Source organism: Anas platyrhynchos, chromosome 25, assembly GCF_047663525.1.
Source record: "Anas platyrhynchos isolate ZD024472 breed Pekin duck chromosome 25, IASCAAS_PekinDuck_T2T, whole genome shotgun sequence".
Lineage (NCBI taxonomy): Eukaryota > Metazoa > Chordata > Aves > Anseriformes > Anatidae > Anas > Anas platyrhynchos.
This window is the reverse complement of record NC_092611.1, coordinates 4,377,981-4,397,038: the sequence shown is the minus strand read 5'-3', so window position 1 is coordinate 4,397,038 and position 19,058 is coordinate 4,377,981. Positions and strand designations below refer to the sequence as shown.

Sequence of the window (19,058 nt, the reverse complement as noted above, 5' to 3'; positions counted from 1 at the left end):
TACTCCAAGAATCATGCCACTACATACTCTAACAATTAACAAGCCCTATTTTTTTGCAGTCTTTCTGACATCTGCAAAATACGCTAGATCACAGAGGTGTTGTGAGCATTAATATTCACCAAGTGCTATGTAAATACTAAGTATTAAAAGTGTATTAATTTATATAGCACTCTAAGTGCTGTGTAAATTAAACCAAGAATGAAAGCCTCTATCCAAAGATTTATAACTAGCTTGTACTTTTTGGCCTGGGGAGAAAGAAAAGTACCTTCTTTTACTTTTTTTTTTAGCTTAACTCCCAATATTCTCAGTTATTTACTGGTGTATTTATATTGCACAATAAAATATTTACATTAAAATGTATCAATTTTCAAAAAACTCTAACTCCATTTTCCAACTGAATTTGGCCATGTTGAAAATAAAATTATATACGCCAAAGGACTGCAATAAAAGAGATTTAAAGGCTTTCAAATACTATAAAAAAGAGACTATAATAAGTGACTAGTGGACCAGTCAGCTGTTTTAATTAAAACTGGGCCATGTATTGATCTATCGTCCAGATTTACCCCCATCTGCAACGTTTCAGCAATATTCCCTTCAACCATTTCAGAAAATAGCACTTGTGAGAGACACTAAAGAATACGGAAGTTGGGAATGTAAATGTTTTATAACTATGCGACATTTTGTACAGAAATCTTTCTTCCACGGTATCTAAGTGGCATATGTATTCTGATACAAAGAGTGAATCTACAGATTCTATAGAATATTCCTTTCCAGACATAATTATAATGGATTCCGTGATTGTTACTGCTTAAAGAATGCCAAGTCTAAAATGTATTGGGTTAGATCATTTTTTTTAAAGGTGTCATATTACCTAAACACTGCTCTTGCCTTTGAAACCAGTAGGAGCTTTAGTAGTTACATGTTGAAGGTGGGCATTTGTCCTCCGTGAATTGAGGTATGTTCCTGTTGTGGAAGCCAAAGAGCTACTGAAAAGGGACTGATAAATGCTTTGCACTGGAATGTAAAGGCTTCTGTATCAGCAGCTGTGCTTGGTATCTGTGGTTTGTTCCTGAAGGGCTTGATTCAGTTTGCTTAGATTTCTTTTTATAAGTAACGTGGTGAAATTCAAGCAGGCGATGCAAATGCGGTATGATGGGTTTTAAAGGCAGAAACGTCCTTAAATTGTGGCACCAGCTGTGGCACAACATCTGCACCGAGAGGCACCGCTCACGCGCTCCAGTCGCTCAAAAGGAACAGGAGGCAAAGCCGCTTTGCAGCAAGTGGCGCAGGAGCAGCAGGTGATGTATCGCTGGGATAAGCACCTGTCATTATTAAAGTTTACCCAGGGCTTTATGGTGTGTACAGAAGCAGGCAGCAGCACGTGCGGTGGTGATCTCTGCAGGTAGCGCCAGCCTCTCGGGGTGTGGGCACGCGAGCGCCAGCTCCTGTTGGGGTGGCTGCTGGGATGGAGCCACCTCATAGCGCTGTCTTGGCTGTATTTTTATTAAAGAGTGGAAAAAAAGGGAAAAAAGATGTTAAGTGTCATTTTGTTATGGTGGAGAATGGAGGTGCCCAGTGTTGAGTGTGTTTGTGAGGGGACACAGAGGGACGCAGAGTTGGCTTTGTGAGCCCAGGCTCCCTGCTTTTGATTATTTTTTATTATTTTTAAACGAGGACGCCTCCCCATTGCCCTCGTGCTCCTCGCTGTGGCGCTGGGCAGGCACCATGAGGCCCGAGGCCGCCCGGCCGCGCCCCGCCGGCCCCACAGGGCGCCGCGCCGCCAGGGCCGCCTCGGGGCCTTCCGGCCGCCATTTTCCCCCCGGGCCCCACAGCAGCGCTCCCCCCGTGGGCGGAGCCCCCACCCGGCGCCTCCCCCTCCTATTGGCTGATCCCAGCGCGGCTCCGCCCCCTCCTCCCCCAAGCATATGGCCCATTCTCCGCCCCGCGCCCATTGGCCGGCGCTTCGGCGCCTCTCCCTGCGATAGGCCGGGCGGCGCGGCAGGGGCGGGGCTCGGCGGCAGGGGGCGGGGCCTGGCGAGGCGGGTCCCGCGGGGGGGGCGCGGCGGCCGCAGTAGCGCCGGGGCGGCGGCGGTGGCGGGCGGCGGCTGGCGGCGGCGATGGGCTCGGCGCGGCGCTTCCCCCTCCTGCTCCTGCTGGGGCTCGCCGGCCCCGCCGCCGCGCTGGCCGGCTACATCGAGGTGGGTCCGGGGGGCGGCGGGGTCGGGGGAGGAACGGGTTGGGGCGGGGGAGCCCCCGGTGTGCGCAGTCAGCGTGCGGCTGGGGCGATCTTTGGGCTTAAAGGGCGTGCTGGAGGTGCTCCTGCTCCGGCTGCTCGCATCAATGCAGCTTCACGCGTAGAGGTGGTTAAGGGAGGGAAGCTCCTTTAGAAATTAAAACTTAACATTATCTACCTGCACGCGGTGGGGGGGGGGGGGTGAGGAATCCCGGCCCTTCCCCAAAACCTGGGGGCTGCGATCTGTGTAAAACAAAGAGCAAAGTGTGCGCTGGGGGTAAGGGGAGCTCAACAAACCCCGCCTGGGCGCTGTTCGGGGAGGCTGAGCTGCCACAAGGTCCTGCGGGGCTCGGGGTGCTCAGGGAGGGGTGGGGGACGGGTTGTGGTGCTGTGGGTGGCTGGGTTTGGCAGTTGAAGTGTTCCGGGCTTGGTTCAGCACAGCATCTGCCCGCGTGCCATGCAAAAATTGCGAGCCCCAAGCTGCTGGTTGTTAACCTGCGATAAGCACAGCCCGTTAATGTTTTTGTGTCTTGTGTGGAATTAGTCCAGGACTTCTGCCCTGCCCTCTTATTCAGCCATTGCCAGGGAATTGTATTCCACAGAATTTTTACCGGTGTTTCTGTTAGATTGCTGTAAATTGGTGGAACGAGGCAATAATCCTATGGGGAAAAAGTTGCGCTGGGGTTATCCTGCAGGGAAGGTGCCGAGGCTCAGCAGGACTGGGCTGAGGGACCCCAGCTGATGGCACGGTCAGGTTTCGTGCTCCTGCCTTGGTGGCGGGGGACTGTCCTGGCTGCTGGGTGGTGACCACGCTAATCTGATCTCCTGCACCTGTTGAGAAACTCCTCCAGCTGTAGGTCACTTCCTCTGGCATATCCGAGGCAAATTCAGCTGCTTGTGGCACATCCCTTCTGGAGGCTGCAGTTGCTCACGGACTTGCCTTTCAAAAAGCCGACTTCCTCCTCAGGAAACAAACCTAGCCGTAATTTTATTCTGAAGCCTTGCGTCCAGCTGAAGAAGCAGAGCCCGGCATTCAGAATGGGATTAGCGAAGGTTTTGGCACCGAGGGGAGCGCACCGGTGTCACCCACCTGGCAGCCCCACGGCTTGGGGCGCTGAGCTGCTGGAAGAGGATGCGCCCGGAATGGTTCCTGCCTCCTTCCTCAGCGGATCGCCGTGCCTGTAGCAGGGCTGGTTTCGGGGGCTGTGGATTTGCTCCCAGGCTGCGGCAGGCCGGCGTGTGCTGACACAGATCAGCGCCAGGCTGGGGCTGCGCTGGTGCGGCGGGCTGTCGGCGTTCGGAGGTGCGTGCGCGAGCTGCTGCTGCCGCAGAATCCGCATCCTCCAAAGGCATGACAGCCTCCTTGGTCGGCTGACACAAAATGTCAGTCGTGACATTTTAATTCTTTTTTTTTTTTTTTAACTGCATCCTCTACCGTTGTCTTGCCCGTGGGGAGCTGCAGCTCTCGAGTCTTTCTTGCTGCCAAATTTTTTCCAGAATGTTATCTTGACGCAGAGCTTAGGAAGTGAAATGGTTATTGTTCTTGTTTTCATCATCATTACTGGAGGATACCAGGTAATGTGATGAAAAATGTATAAGTGGTTGATTAAAAAACAAAAAGACATTTGAAAGTGTACTAGAGTTAAGGAAAATACGTAGCATTGTCTGTATTTATTAGTTCAGTTGAATTGGCACGGTCCCATTAGGTGGATTTTCTTTTGCTCGATTATCTTAGCTACCAGTCCCTGTCCCTGGAACACCCGGTAATCTTCTTATCGACTACAATTTGTTTTTCTTTCTTCCATGTATGGGGGAAGGCGAGTGGCAGATTTATTTATTTTTTTAATTACTGATGGATGAACCTTTGAATAGGGCGTTTACTGGGGCTTGTCACTGGTGACCGTCTCCCTTTCAGATCGTGGTGCTGGCAGATAACCTCTGACAGCCTTTCTTCAAATGAATTTGAATATAAGAGCTCAGAGAAAGCATGGACACCCAGCAGAATAATGGGTTTTTCTTCCCAGAGCAATGCGTGTCCTAAGGATGTATTTGAATTCAGTGACTGCTGTGTTTTGCTTGTGAAATCTGAGAGAACTTCAAATAGTTCACTGATGCTGACTGACAAAAGAAAATAAATCTATTCTAATTTGATCTGTATTCCAATGATAAACTACTTCTGCTGTGCCCTCAAGGCCTTTAAAGATGCAAAGTTTCTTTTTTATCACTTGACCTTTTTGTGTAATCGAATCTCAGCAATGCAGACTTGATACTGCCTCTTTTTTTTTTAATCTCTTTTTTTTTTGAGTGGTCTTTTTCCAAAGCCATCTTGAATGATTCTGTTACCTGTCTGCTTCAAATGAAAAACATTTGGGGTGAGAAAAACAACGTGCTGTCTTGCATCAGAATTGTGCAGCTCTTGTTATTTCTGTGCGGTGTGCTTAAATTCTCACTAACAAAAATATCAGTCTTGTGCCATTTCTGCAGACCTTAGGGACTTCTAATTGCCTGCTGCATTGAACAAAGAACTCCACCTAGGGGAAATTTCCACTTCTGTGTTGAAGTCCTGAGTAGAAACAGCTCAGTAAAATTCCAGTCTTGAACATGGCCTTTAGTTTGCTTTCAGTTCCCACAACTTCACTTCCCAGTAAGTGTTAGGAAATATATTTTCGAATGAAAGCAATTAGACGCAGTGCCTTATCTTAGCCTAAAGCAGAGCTTCGCAGAGGCAGAGATGCGTGTAAGGAAATAAAGCGAATCAGGTGGGCAGCTGGTATTGCAGAGAGGCTCTGGAATTTCTGCTGCATTGTAGAAGGCTACGTGAAGGTAAGCCCCGCTCTTTGGAGAATGCCTTCAACTCTCCTTGTGCTAGACGTGCGAGGGCATCTTATTTATGACCTCTCTTATGTGTTATTTAGGTGTTAATATCTCTACCTTGGATTAAGTGTTTTTGTTGTTAATAATGTCCATTGCAGCACCTGAGAGCTATTCAAAATCTATTATACGGGTGGTAGCTTAAGCTGCATTTGAGTTTTGTTGTTACATACTGCACCTTCTCCAGTGCATTATAGTGAAGAAAGAAAGAATGTAGTGCCTGTTCTGTGTATGTCACGCTCCTCTCTAGATTTTGCTTGTAAAAAATTGCCTTTGCTTTTTTCCATTGTATGTGTCTTCTGGAGGCGTATGGACTCAATCTTGTAAACATAAGTTATTTTGACTGTAGCATCTGCTTGTACAAATGTGCTTAAACCATAACCTTGTTCTTCAGCTGAAAATACAAGGAGTATGCTATCCACAGCTATTTCTTTCTTGGTAGAACAAGAAAGCCGCTTTCTGTACTTTAGCATCTCAGAATCTTCTTGTTAACTACTTTAGGGTGTATAAATGGATGTAATCCTTCAGCTGTTTGCTCTCATGTTGCTTACATGCAGTAAAGCTTACTGTCATTGATTATTTTTTTTTCTTTTAAATTTAGTTCATGCAGTCAGTGCCCCTGAAATCTCGTTAAATTAAGGTGGTGCTGGCTCTTAATTGGAGTACTTCAGATGCTTGCAATGGCCTATAAACCACTCTGGTAAGGCTTCTACTTCAGAACTGTGCTCAGCTCTGCAAGATTGTCCCTTTTTCTACAGAAGTGTTGTCTGTGCCCATAATGGGCATGCTTCGATTCCTCTGCTAGCAGTGAGTTTGTCACTGCTAATGGCAGTGACAGGCAAATGGCACGTCCTATCACTGGTTTAACCTTAAATGGAGCCTGCGAGGCACATAGGCTATTTACATTTTGTATTCCAGTTTTGAGTTTCCATCGTCTGCAGGAAAGAGTTGTGCCATTAAATCTCAGGTTTGTGAGAACATGGATTGACAGCACTGTGTAAAGTTAGAGTAACTCCTCCAGATACATATCTTTATTTAGTGAATGGAATAAATCATCAGGCTTCTGTTTACTGTGGTTTATCCAAAATGGCATATGGTGGTTCTTATTTTGGGTACCATGGGCTAGAAGGTAACTTCAGCATGTTACCACTGTTATGTCAGTGGGACAGGTTATGCTTTAAGTTGGGTGCTACAAGGGAAAGAACCAAGTAAACTTCCATTCTTGAGAGACTGTGCACAAGGCAATGTGCATTTCAAGGAAAACAGATGGATTTTTTATTTTTTATTTTTTATTTTTTATTTTTTTTAGTAATTTCTTAAGTTGGTTGCACTTTCAATTTACAAATTCTTGCAATGCTGAACAACTAACTCCCTAGTTGGATTTTGCATGTGGATAACAATTGTTTAACTTGTTCAGCTTCTTCTCAGTTAAGGAAACAGTCAGGAATATGTAATTAACTTTCCTGCCCTATATGAGAACATGAAAAATCCCCATAGAAAAGAGAAATTGAGTTCACTTTTTTTTCATGGCTGTGCAGTGGTCAGTGAGTCATAATGCTTGCTCTGCAGTCTCATTGGGCTGATTTTAATATTCAAAATTTCATCTTTATCTGCATTTGTGAAACTTTAACCTCCAACTTGAGACAAATGATCAAAACTGTAATCTTCTGCAAGTGGTGTTAAACTAATCTTTCTAGCACAAAACGTAGCCTGCTCGGCTTTTTTACGTAATCATGTGTCCACCTGATCAGAAACGCATGCAGCTAAGCTGCTTACCAGCGCTTCATCGCCAAGTATTACAGCGGTTGTTCTGTGTATAGCCAGCAGGGAAATACCTTCGTTATTTTTGAGGGATCAACCCGTATATGTACTAAACCTCGTTATAATGTTTGGTGATTGTTTTCTGTGCTGTCAGTGATGATCATGCTTGTGCAGGAACTGAGGCACTGCAGCGCCTTGGTACCTCCAGCAGCGTGCTGTCCTCTGACCAGTGTGCGGAGTCATGCGGGGCCGCTGTCTGTGGCGTCCGATGTCTGATCTCACTTTCCATTTTTCTTGGAAAATCAAATCACGTCCTCATTCTCTGTGTTTCACAGGGAGAGAACTGATGGTGAAAGCACCCTCGTGGATGAGGCATGGTCCGTGTAGTCTTTTGTTTTCTGCTGCAGGCAGTCCTGATGCCTGAACATATATTTCTTTATCCATTTTAGAGATCAATACTTGATCTCTCCTGGCCGACTGACAGAATAGCCTGAGAATTTTTGTTGTTCAGCTCCCATGATGTTGGTGTGTTGACTGCAAGGATAATGGTTTCGCCTGAGGTGCTTTTTCCCTATGTTTTTTTTTTTTTTCTCTGCAGAACCGTGTTAGGCCTTGCAGTAACATCTTTTAGCAGTAGTTTTGGGAAGTCTTGGATTTCAAGCCTGCTGATCAGTGTCTGGCTATAGAGTTTATCTAGTTCAAGGGTGCTCTTTTGGGGGTTGATCATCTGAACCTTGGATAGTTTTGGCAGATTTTGGCTGCTGGGGTACCCATGCAGCTGAGCAGCGCAGCAGGCCGCTGGAGCTGTACAGGCCCTTCAGTTTACCGAGGGGGCCTGAGGTCGCTATTCCATGCAGCACATGAGCTTCAGAGAAGTTTACAGAGGAGACGAAATCAATAATTGTTTGGCTCAGATGGCTTTTCTGTGTTTTGAGACTAACTGAAAATCGTTATGAAATGATGACTTTGAGTTTTTTCAAGGCACCAAATGCGCAGGGCTTAACAATTACCCGCATCATTCAGATGCAGCCTGGAAAAAATAAACAAAAAACGGAGATGCCAGAGCTGACCTTTCTTCCCTGGCTGCCTTGGTTAAGCTTCACGTGTCCTAACTCTGCAAAATCACAGAGTCCTAGGTAGTGATACAGCTCACCCTGCTGTATGCGGCCTCCCTCGTATGGGTATCGCACTGAGGTGCGGCACGGACGATAACCGTGCTTCAGTGCAGGGATCCCAGGCTTTGGCTCAGTGACAGGGATGCATTTAAGTAATTTCATACAGTAAGCTTCTCTCTAACAAAATTACAGCAGTCAGAAGTATAGTCTGATTCAGGTCAAGGACATGGAGAGAGAGATGGAACGGCTGGGGCCTTGTTCCTCCTTCCTGTAACAGTAGATTGGTACTTGGTGAAGTTTCCATTTAAGAGTAGCTAATTATCATCTCCTTACTGAAGACTCCTTGCTGATCACATCAGGCAGGCTGACAACCAGCCACACCAGAAGTGTTTAAATAAAAGTAGTGTTTAACCTTGGAAGTGCCCTTAGTCATTTAGGTCTGTTTTTACAACCAAACACTCGCTGATTAGGTTGTGTTTTCGAGAGTCTGATATGTTCTGAGGTGTTTGCTGGTGATTTTTTTTTTTAATTCTTGCAGTGAAGAAAGGTATTTTTTTGTTAACTTTTTAGTCTAACAGGCATGCATTTTCTCACATTGTTGTTGTGCTTGGGTTGTTTAATCCACCACCTCAAAGCACTGCAATAGCGATAAGACCTCAAAAATCATCTTCTGATGATGTTCTTGCAAGGATGGACCAGAGGCTTGGTGAGCTACGTGGTATTTTCTGGGAATTGCCCTATGTTAGTTTCAATACCGAGATGCTTAAATCAAAGCCAGACATTTACATTTTTAATTTTTGGGTTTCTCTGTAAGGGCTTGTACGTTATTTTTAGATCCAGCTCCCTGCCAAAAGTTTTGTCCATTTTGTTTTGGATGTTGGGCTGACGAATCCCACTAATTATGATGTCATTGCGTAGTGTGAAGTGACAGCAACAAAAAGAAAAATCTTGCCCGTGCCATCTGTTACAATAAACATTATGCATTCATGCTGGATTTCAAGCGGATTTGGATTGCATATTCACAACAGAAGCTGGTTTCTGCTTAGACGTATGGTAGCCTCCAGTGTAAAGCTTTTAATCACCAAATTCTCGATATGGTTTTGGACTTTGGTCTGACACATTGCTGGGTCTAAGTAGTAGGTCTTTTTGTTGGTGTTTAATCTTTTCCCATTCATATTGGGACTAGTAAATTGCCAAAAATAGTCCTAGAGCAATCTGCACGAATTATACTAATTCACTAGTACTGAGCATTGGTTGAGGGCTGGCTGACTTCTTACGCTGGTCGTCTTACGATAATAGTGGCCTGAAATAGAGAGGGGCAGATTTGCTTTAATCTGCTAAGTATTCCTCTCAAAAGATTAAATGCAAAATGTTGATTCAAACCTGTGGTTTGAGTTCCCAGCGAGTGTATCGGCATTTGAACGCAAATCTTTCTCTGCATAATTTATCAAAGCCCTTGCTGAAGAAATTGAATTTGATGTCTGCTTCATTTTACGCAGCAAGATCACATACGCGTTTAGAAACCCAAAAGAATGAAACAATGTCAAGATCCAAGCTAAGCACATTAACCTGTGCAACAGTCCTGGCCTGAGATTAACTCAATGTAGGGTGCGTGGTGGTGCTCACGTATTTGCTAGATGTTGTTGCCTGCTAGGAGAAAGGGAGACCAATTGTTAAAGGTGCACGTTATCATGGAAACTAGTTGTTATTCTTGAATGGAGCACAATGTTCACGACTCTTGGAATAGGAGTAAGAGCCTCCAGGTAGTTTGGGATACACTCTGTAGAGTCCTGAAGTAGGTTTCTGTAGCTTCAGCACCGAAGTGTCAATCAGTGGTGAAGGTTTTTACTTGGTAGCCAGCCAGGAAAGTATGATTCTGTGTTTTTTTTTTTTTGTTTTGTTTTGTTTTGTTTTGGAACATGTTGGTGTTTTGAGATCTGCATTGGACACGAATGTCTGTGCTGCTCTGGACTGGCAAGGGGCCAGAGCCCATCCCCAGAGCATCCAAGCGATTCCCCGACCAGGGGGTGCAGGACGGTGACAGCACATCCATGGTGGCACCGCAACGCCAACCGCAGCAGTGCAGCCCCCATCCCCTCCACCTTCTGCCATAAGGCTCCTCGTAAATTCTGGCTTCTTCAATTGCATCAGTACTTGCTCTGCAACAAAGCTAGTCAGTATGTGGATGTTCTGTTTAGGGCAACAGACGCTTTCTCGGAAGCAATTTACCAATAAGAGAGGCAGAAGATGAATGGCCTGCCAAAGAGCAGGCTCGATGCGATGTAATATTTTGTGCTGCTGTAACCCTGTGTTGTCCACGGCTGGCTGTACGGGCTAAGTCACAGCTTGTGAGGGGTTTGGGCCTGCCTCCTGGCTGCATGCTTGTCCTTTTACCAGTCTTTTCATTGTATGCATGTTCAAAATGTGTCTGAGTTACACTAATCACAACAGCTGACATGTATTATTTATGTCTGAATCCCTGGTACAGCTTTTATGCGTAATGTTTTGGATAAACGAATCCTTCATTTTCAGTGCTTGCATCTTGCTTCAGAACGCCTTCAGTTCTCAGGGTAGGAGACAAAGAAGTAAACAAACGCCAACCAGCCGATCACCTCGGAGGCCTTTTGCCATCTCCTTCGCTCAGCAACATGGCTCAAAGGGAGACTAACGAGAAGAGCTGGATTCCTAATGTATCAGGGCTGTTAAAGCAGCAGGAAATCTTCCTTAAGATTTGCTTAAATGTAAAACCTGTGATACAGACAAAAGGCATTTTGAAGTCCAGGCTGAAATCCCTGGGTTCGGATGGATTTGTTTTCCTCGGTTACATTAAGCAAGCTTTGGACCTTGCTCCACACGGGAATTAGTGTGGTGTGAAGAACACTTCTCAAAGTATAACCACATGGGAGGTTTTCCACAGGGCATCTGTAGCATGTTAATTCCCTTTTTCATTGCAGGGCACTGACTAGAATGGATCTTTGTGGCTCTTTTGTAAAAGCTGCTGATGTTTTTCAAGGGTATTACAGCTCTGAAAAGGCCAGCGGCGTACTTGTTAGTTAGGTGTATGCAAACAGCTGAACTGGTTGCTCCAGAGAAGCATGCTGTGAAGATAGCCACAAATTTTGGGCTGCAAGCTTCATGTGCACTGTGGAAGAGAAGGACTGGGAGTACTGCTTGCTAAGACGTGAAATGGCCTTTTTCTTCAGGCAAAAGAAACGATGCCTTGACTTCATTTGCCCTGTTGCCCTTGGTTTCGATTTGGCTTTTTGTATTTCCTGTCACTATCTTTATAAAGATTTTTGCAAAAAGTTAAATCGTTATTCCTCACTATGTAAGTGGCAGATTGCTGTACTCAAACTGTTCTGTTATTCTATTTAATAGTCTGTGATTATTAAATCTATCTTGATGGTAAAACCGAGGGCACAACAAACATTTAGCTACTGCTAGCAGTGAAGTTGACTGTCTAAGACATGCACAGCTGTTTGTAGCTGAAATTTCAGCAGCAATTCCCAAGGTTTTGGCTTTGAGGTACGTTGCCACTACTTTATGACAGTGCTCCTGACCTGCCTGTAAGCTGCTTCTCAGGCCACAACAGGGGGCTGGCCATTTTTCACTCTTTATAGCAGATAGCTTAAATATTCCACATCTGTAAAGCAGAGGATTTTGTTTCATAGTATGTGCTTTGGAAGGACTTCTGGGGCGTGGAATATCTCTTCAAATACCTCTCTGAGCAGCATCCACGTAACAATATGTACCTACATCCCATTTAAGATGACGTTCTTCAGTGATGAAGAGGATCAAAACAGTCATTAAGCTACGAAATGTGTCACGTGTTGTATGAAGCATGAAATAAAGATACAGACTGAACATGCCAGAGTGGTGCAATCCATTGGAACGCGTCAGGATGTGAACGTCTTTAGCTGAACTTCAAATGCTCGTGTTGCTGACGGATGAAACTCTGGTGCTGGGTTTTCATACAGAGACACTCTGTCGGTGTTTGCACAAACACTTTTTTTTTTCTTCTTCTGTGTATGAACGGATAGTTGGAGCCCCTCTGAAGCACCAAGGCTCCTGAGTGAAACTTAAAATTGTGTGCTTAGCTGTAGGTTAGTTGTTAGGATAAGTACTGGAGTGATGAGAACGAACCTTGGGAACAAAGAGTGGCCCCAAAGAAGAGGACTGTGCTTGGTATTCCAGCTGCTGCACTAATATTCCTGTCCCTTTCATTGACATGTATAACTGTCAAAAATGATGATCTGGAGTTGTGCAGCTCTGCAGTTAGGACATTCATTGCTGCTGTCCAGGCTTTAGAATTGCTCTGCAGCCTTGACAGAGGAGCTTTTATTTCTGGCCATTTTTTCTCTACTCCAACTGGTGTATTTGCAATCAGATAAAAAAAATTTCTGAGTGCAGTATTCTCAGAATCTTCTCGCTGTCCCCAAGCTCATGACATGAGTTCAGCCGTCATTGGGAGCACTGCTGGTTAGGTTAGCTGATGGCTGCGTGGAGAGGCAGCCTCGTTGAGACCTAGACTGGAAGGAACTCACTGGGGCCCATGACAGTTTCTATTTATCCAAAATAAGGATATTAGAATGGGACGTTTCTGGCTGCCTGGTGCTGTTGCATCATCAAGCTACTATTTCAACACAGCTCTTTCTCAAGGGCTCACTTCTTACCATGTGAGGCGTCTGAATACATTCCATAAGGTGAATCCACCACGGTGATTTGCTTGATTGTGGTGAGGCTGCTGCTGAGATACTTGCACAGCCATGTGTCTGAGTTATAAAAAGCCTTGTTGGGCCATGTCTGAAGTCAACTAATGAAAAACAAAACCACCGCTCCCAGGGGTGAGAACTTTGTGCAACATTTTCAGCCTTTGACTTTGAGAAAACTCTATTGAAGCTACTCAGCCTATGGCTAGGAAAATGGTGAGTGGCCTATTGCATCAATACTCAGATCAATCTTCCCTCCAATCGCCGTCCTAGTGATGGGATTTATGTGTTAAGTCAGCATTTCTATTGCCGTCCATATCTGCTTGTAGGGTCAAAGAAAGTAAAACTTGCTTGTGACAGCCGACCTTTTATATCTTTCTGCTGGCTCTCAGCAGAGATAAATGCACTCAAGTGTTGGACAAGAGCATCTGAGCAGGCAAAAAAGTTTCTGCAAGAAAAAGTAAACAGTCCCTTTCTGCTAATAGCCTTTTCCAAGGCTACTTGGAAACAGAGAATTGTTGGGGCTTGTGTTTATAACAAGACAGCTTGAAGTTTCTCTTTGCTGTTCCTGCAGTTGGAGGATGCTAAGTCTTTAGGCCAAACAAAGAATTTTACTGCTGAGATGGTCAGATTGTATAGAGGGTTAAATGGTGTGTTCTGGGAAAATAAAAAATAGTGATCCCTGTTGGAGACCTTGAAGAGGAACTTCTCTGGAGGTGATGGGAGTTCTCACTGTATTGCCTGCTGTTCATGAAGGCATAACTAGATTGGCTGAAACTGTTCTGCCTGTTCTTTTTCAAAGGGTAATTTCCCCCACTGATGCGGAATGGGTGATTTTGCTTCCAGCTTTGTAATAAAGCTTTTGGCTCATAATGGTTTTGTGCTGGAAGACCTCACTGAAGTGTCACATTTCTTAAAAAATTATCCAAGAGCTAAGCAGCAGAAGTATGCAGCTGCAGTATCTAACCACTTCTTCCACGCATCTTGTAATTAATAGTAGCTCAACTTCAAAAAAAAAAAAAAAAAAAAAGCACTGCTCTCTAACACCTACCTTGAAAATTTTGTTGAAAGTGCTTAAGGAAACCTTGAGGAAATAGGGTATCAGTGTGCTGAGTTCCTTCTTCCTGCTGAAAGCAGGAAGAAATTGATAACAGAAGTTGAAATCTCATTTTATCATACATGAAAGTCGGTTCTCCCATTTTGTTTGTTCCCTTGTAATGCTTCACAATCTGATAGAGCTCAGGAGACCCAAGACCTATAAAACCATGGAGGTCAGGTGTGCTTGTGCAACATGCAAAGTCAGTTAACGCTGAGAGAACAACAACCTGGACACGTTTGAGGCTCTGTGCTAACTTCTGTTGAACTAGTTTTACTTTCTGGATCAGCAAAATCAGTAAAGGGGATCTGAAGCTAGCCAGCTTTAGTCTGTGCTATAAATTACTGCTTAATTTTCTAATAGCATTAAGCAGTTACTCTAAGTAGAGGTCTGTTGCTTCCCTTAAAGGAACTGTTTAATACATCCATTAGAGTTTCTGTATGCTGGCTTAGCTACGATATGACGTTGTGACTATTAAACCCTAGCTGATAAATTAATGCTTTAGAAATAAAATGCTACTAAATTAGTCAGGATTGCTTTTAAAGAGTAAAAGACTGAAATCCATTAAGCCATTACTGAGGTCCTTTCTTCACTTTCTGTGACCCAGCAGCTGACAAAACTTCAGGGGTACTTCAAAAGGTTCCTTGCCATTTGACCCCTCTCTTGTGTTAGATTGCTGAATCTGGGGGTGGGAGCTTCAGGGGCTGGAGTTCCCGTTTTATACTGCACTTTGAAAGAAGAAAGTTAAGTTGTGAGATTCCAGCCTAAATTCTGCCATTAGTAACGGGATGCTTTGGAGATGTTTGGCTCTGGGGTGACAAACTTAGAAATAAACAAATAAACTTCCACTATCTGACCGCTGGAATTGAGCTGTGTTGCTCCAAGTCATCTTCCTGCTCTTCAGCCTTTTTGCTACTTAAGTGTTTGGCTTTTATTTTAAACAAACAAACAGCCAAAAAAAAGCTAAAAACCCAACACACAATTCTGCTCTTGCGTGCTTGTTTGCTGAACTCCAGTTTGCCAGCATTAGTGGAAGGAAACTGGCAGCCTTTCATCAGTTTTGTTGCTGTTTACTGGGATCAAAAATAACTGCAGTCAGGAAAATTGAAGGGCTGTTTTTTTGTGAAAAGTTGAGATGGGTTTGCTAAAGTAATTCTTTTGCTTTTTGCTTTTTTTTTTTTTTTTCCCATAAGTGTTAGGAACTTTTCCTAATGAGCAGCTTAAGTGCAAACTAAACTTTCTTAGGGCATTGAGGTTTCGTCTTCAAGAAAAAAAAATGATTATTTACTGTAGCTGAATAAACTGAGAATATCAGTGTGGGAATCTTTAAGCAGCAAATACAAAGATTTTTAAAGTGCTGCTTTCTACGCCCCTGCACATTAAATATTCTTAAAGGATTTTGTTTGGTATGCGAGCACTGATACAAGGTGCTGCCTGAAAGATGCTCAGCAATAAGCAGTTCTTAGAATAAATAACAGTAGGAGGAAGAGGTGTGTGGGAAGGTGTGTGGGGAGTTGTTTTTGTTTTAAGATCCCAATTTGCATTATTTTCTAAATATATTTCATAAGAGCTAATTTCCCCCATCTCAGTAATATCTGCTAACTGCTGACTTACTCTCATAGGCCTGTAATTTATAGAATTAACCCCTACCTTTGACAGAACTTAAAGAGTTTTAAGTATAAATATACCCTCAGTTTGGATGCTGAAAAACAGCAAGGCTGTTCCATAATTAGTTTGGTAACATGTTGATTTTGGTCTGGATCAGCAAATACTTGGCAACGCTCGGAGAGCAACTGCAAAGTTGAGAGCAGCCCTGTATTTGAGCCGTGGGTTTCCTATTCTCAAAAGATGGTCATTAGCATGGCTTGGACAGCCAGCACTTAAAAACCTCATGGTTTCCCCTTCCAGATTTGAAGTTTCATCTGGACTGTTTGTATGTCAGGATTACCAATTAATGTGTTTTTCAGGAGATTGTGAATTTGGGGGTGGAAAGCCAGCAGCATAACCTGCAGAGCTTCAGTGTGGTGAGAGCAATTCCTGTGGAATTATTCCTGCGTGCCAAAGGAAGTTAACTTGTCACCTAATTGCAGGACTTTAAGATACCAAGTGAACATTTTATCGTGTTCCAAAACAACTGCAGTCTGTGCACGCAAATAGCCAGCCTGTGATGCTGAACGACGTCCATAAAGGGAGGTAAACTCGAGCTCACAAATGGCTGAAACCAACGTAAGCCTACACTGCAAACTTCCCGCTTATCTTCCCTTTATCTTGCAATTTCTTTTCCAGGTATTTTTCCTTGCCACTTCAAATTCTTGATGCTCTATTAAAATACGCTCTTCAATTTCCTGCTGGCTTCTTGGGTATTTGTGTTGCAGATAAAAACACAATCTGTGCAGCCTTGTTATCGCGTGACATCTGAGTGGTGAGGAGCATGGTTAGGCTGAGAAACCACAGGTTCCTGCAGTGGTCTCCTCTGCAGGCTTTTTTGTGAAGCTCCCAGTGAGCTTCTGAGGTCTCTCAAACAAATATTTGCGTTGATTTTTTTTTACAATTTATTTTTCCTCTGGAATGCTAGATCAGTTTGGATCAGTAGTTTGTTAGCTTTTGCTTGCCTGATGACAATAAATTCTTCTCGTGGTCTTCTTTCTGCCAGTTTTATCCACTAGGAAAACTTGGACAAGTGTGTGCGATTCGTGGTGAGCATCGGTCTGGAAGTTACTTTTGGAATGAGCATTCTGTTTTGAAGTGATGAAAGATTTTGTAACTACTTTCCTGTGTATTACGGACCTTCTGAATCCTAGTTACTCCTGTGATTGAATCTCTGCGTCCTAGTTACTCCTGTGGTTATATTCACTAACTTACATGGCTAAAGTGCCTTAAGATGGAAAGGATTCATTATTAAACTGTGCGGAGAAGTTACTTATAAAATAGCGTCTCAGTACTCCTCATGTAGCGCTGGTGTCAGCAAAGCTTTTATGCTATTAACAGCAATAGTCCGTGCTAGCAGCCTGCTCAGTAATGAAATTTAGATCTGAAAAGAGACTTAAGTGCTTTTTTTTCTCTAAATAAAGTGAAACAGGATTAAACTGTGGCCACTTTTCTTGCACAGTGTTTTGCAGTTCTTGCAGTCTTCCAGTTGTCCAGGAAAGCAAAGTCATCCTGGTCTCTTTGTGGCCTTTGAGAGCAGGCTTTAGGATTTCCCATCTGCATGCTCTTAGACATCTCCTGGTTTGCAATCCATCTCCAACCCAGTTCTATAAAAACCAGTACAGGGTTCTGCGTGCAGCCATGTGCTGTGTTCCCCACGGCCTTCTTCTTTCCTAGGTTTTTAATGTTTGTGAAAACATAAACTTGCACTGAAGCTTTCATTTACTGGCAAGATAACAGGACATCTTGAGTCTCTGTGGTTCAGATGCCCAAATAATTCAAGTGGGAAAGCAGTAATTAGTCGTGCTGTGCAAGGCAGTATGATGACACAGATTGGCGCAAGGAGGGGCTGAGGATTAATCCAGCCTGCGCCCACTGACGGCTGACCTTAGGCGAGTCACTTGACTTTGTGCCTCAGTTTAGCCCAGTAATAAATAGGTCCCGCCTGCGTGTGCTGTGATATGACTTAGAATCGCTCCAGAAAAAGGCACTTTAAATAGCCTCGTTGCTGTGTTTTGCTGCAAAAAGGCAGGAGGTGGCCGTGAGTGCAGCCACCAGGCAGTTTGCATGAAGCTTGTCCTTGGGGCTCTTGTGCCTGGCGGAAGGCGGCCCGGCCGATTTCACGTGTCCGAGCCCTCCTGTGCGCTGCCTTTGGGTCACTGGCAGGGTCACAGTGTTGCCCGCCTCTTCTCCACGCCCTGTATTTGTAGGATTGCTTTTTTGGGAAGCCGTTCTGGCCGCAGCCATTACACACAAGCCATAGTGCTGAAAGCCTGAGGCCTACCAGTTGGTCTGTCTCAAGGCCGCGGCTCTGGAGGCAGTGCCGTTTGCTCAGGGAATGTTCCAGCCGAGGTGCTCTGAACTTTGCCTCTCCAGGGCTAGAAGAGAGGATGCTGAAGGTGGCCGTGTTACACAACCAGCCTCGGGGAGCCAGGCCTGCCCCGAATCCTGGCTTTGCTGGTGGGATCGCTGCTCCCTGTGACGAGCCGCGCTGCCTGCAGTGCCGCGTCCCCTATCTGAACGGCGCAGATGTCTGACAGCAGATTATCTGCCCGGTGACTCACCGAGGCTTGGTTTGTGGAGCACGATAAACTGGGGGAGGTGGGGGGATAATCTGCTGTGTAATTAGTACAAATTCCAAGGGCAGAAAGGCTGCCCGTGAGTCACAGGTACTTGGAATCTCCCCCTTCCCCTGCAGAAAGGCGGAGGAAGGCGCAGAAGCGGTGGAAAATGCTTCAGGCTTCAGCCTTGTTTGGGTCTGTGCCGTGCTACGGCTGCTGTCAGCACATCTGAAAGTGCACGGGTTATTGTCACTGAACTTCCGAGCGTCCAAGGCTGCGTGTTAGCCACCAACAGCGGGGATCTAAATATAAACTGCACCCAGGCCAGCGCTGCAGCTCCTGCATTGGTTTCCAGTTTTTGGCCGGTGCAGGATTCTCTACCACAAAAGTCAATAAAGGACGAGCTGATGAGAACGCCACCCCTTCCAGCAAGTTAAAGTAAGCCAAAGAAGTAAGCCAAAGACTGCTTTACTGAGATTTCTGCCATTTAAATTCAAAAGCAAACACAGGCTGGTATTATCAGCTCACACCAGATCTGCCTGCAGACAATAATTCTTCCTGTCTTGGACCCCTGCCCACGTGCATTATTGTAATTATCAGCAATTTAAAAAAAAATAAAGCAATAGAGCTAGGATGAGCTGCTAGTCTGTAGATTTACTGCCTGCTGTGTCAGACATTCATTAGCCTTCCTGGGTTCAAGCCACCTATCTGCTGAATAAAAGCAGGAAGAGAAGCTAAGGAAAACAAAGCGTGGAACACCATCTGAAGCACGAATTGAAGGCTCTGCTCATGTTTACAAGTCATAAATCCAAATACAGGGGGATTTCAAATATTCTGTTCAGAAGTTCTTGTGCATAAAATCCCTTTGCCAACTTCCTTCGGTTTTTAATCCAAGTGTGGATTTCCTGAATCCTAGCTTGCCATAAACTGTTCATTAGCAGGTGAGACTCAAGGCGATGACTGTAAGGTTTAAGGGGCTGTGCAGGGCCTGGAGACTGGGGGGCTCACCTCCGAATTCCAACCGGGGTCTTCTCCTCCGAGCTCCAGCCTAACACTTCACATCAC

At 44.8% G+C, this 19,058-nt stretch overlaps 1 protein-coding gene across 2 annotated transcripts in view; it reads left to right on the top strand.

Annotated features, from left to right (window-relative positions):
- Positions 1-2,037: 2,037 nt before the first annotated feature.
- The window catches only part of APLP2 (amyloid beta precursor like protein 2), a 47,812-nt gene continuing 30,791 nt past the window's right edge, over positions 2,038-19,058 (top strand). The window contains exon 1 of one of the 2 annotated variants that reach the window (XM_027444200.3): positions 2,038-2,198. In XM_027444200.3, coding sequence (XP_027300001.1) covers positions 2,118-2,198 — 81 coding nt within the window. In that variant the 5' untranslated portion in view covers positions 2,038-2,117. The remainder of the gene's footprint in view (positions 2,199-19,058) is intronic. The other variant, XM_072027623.1, reaches the window with a different exon arrangement.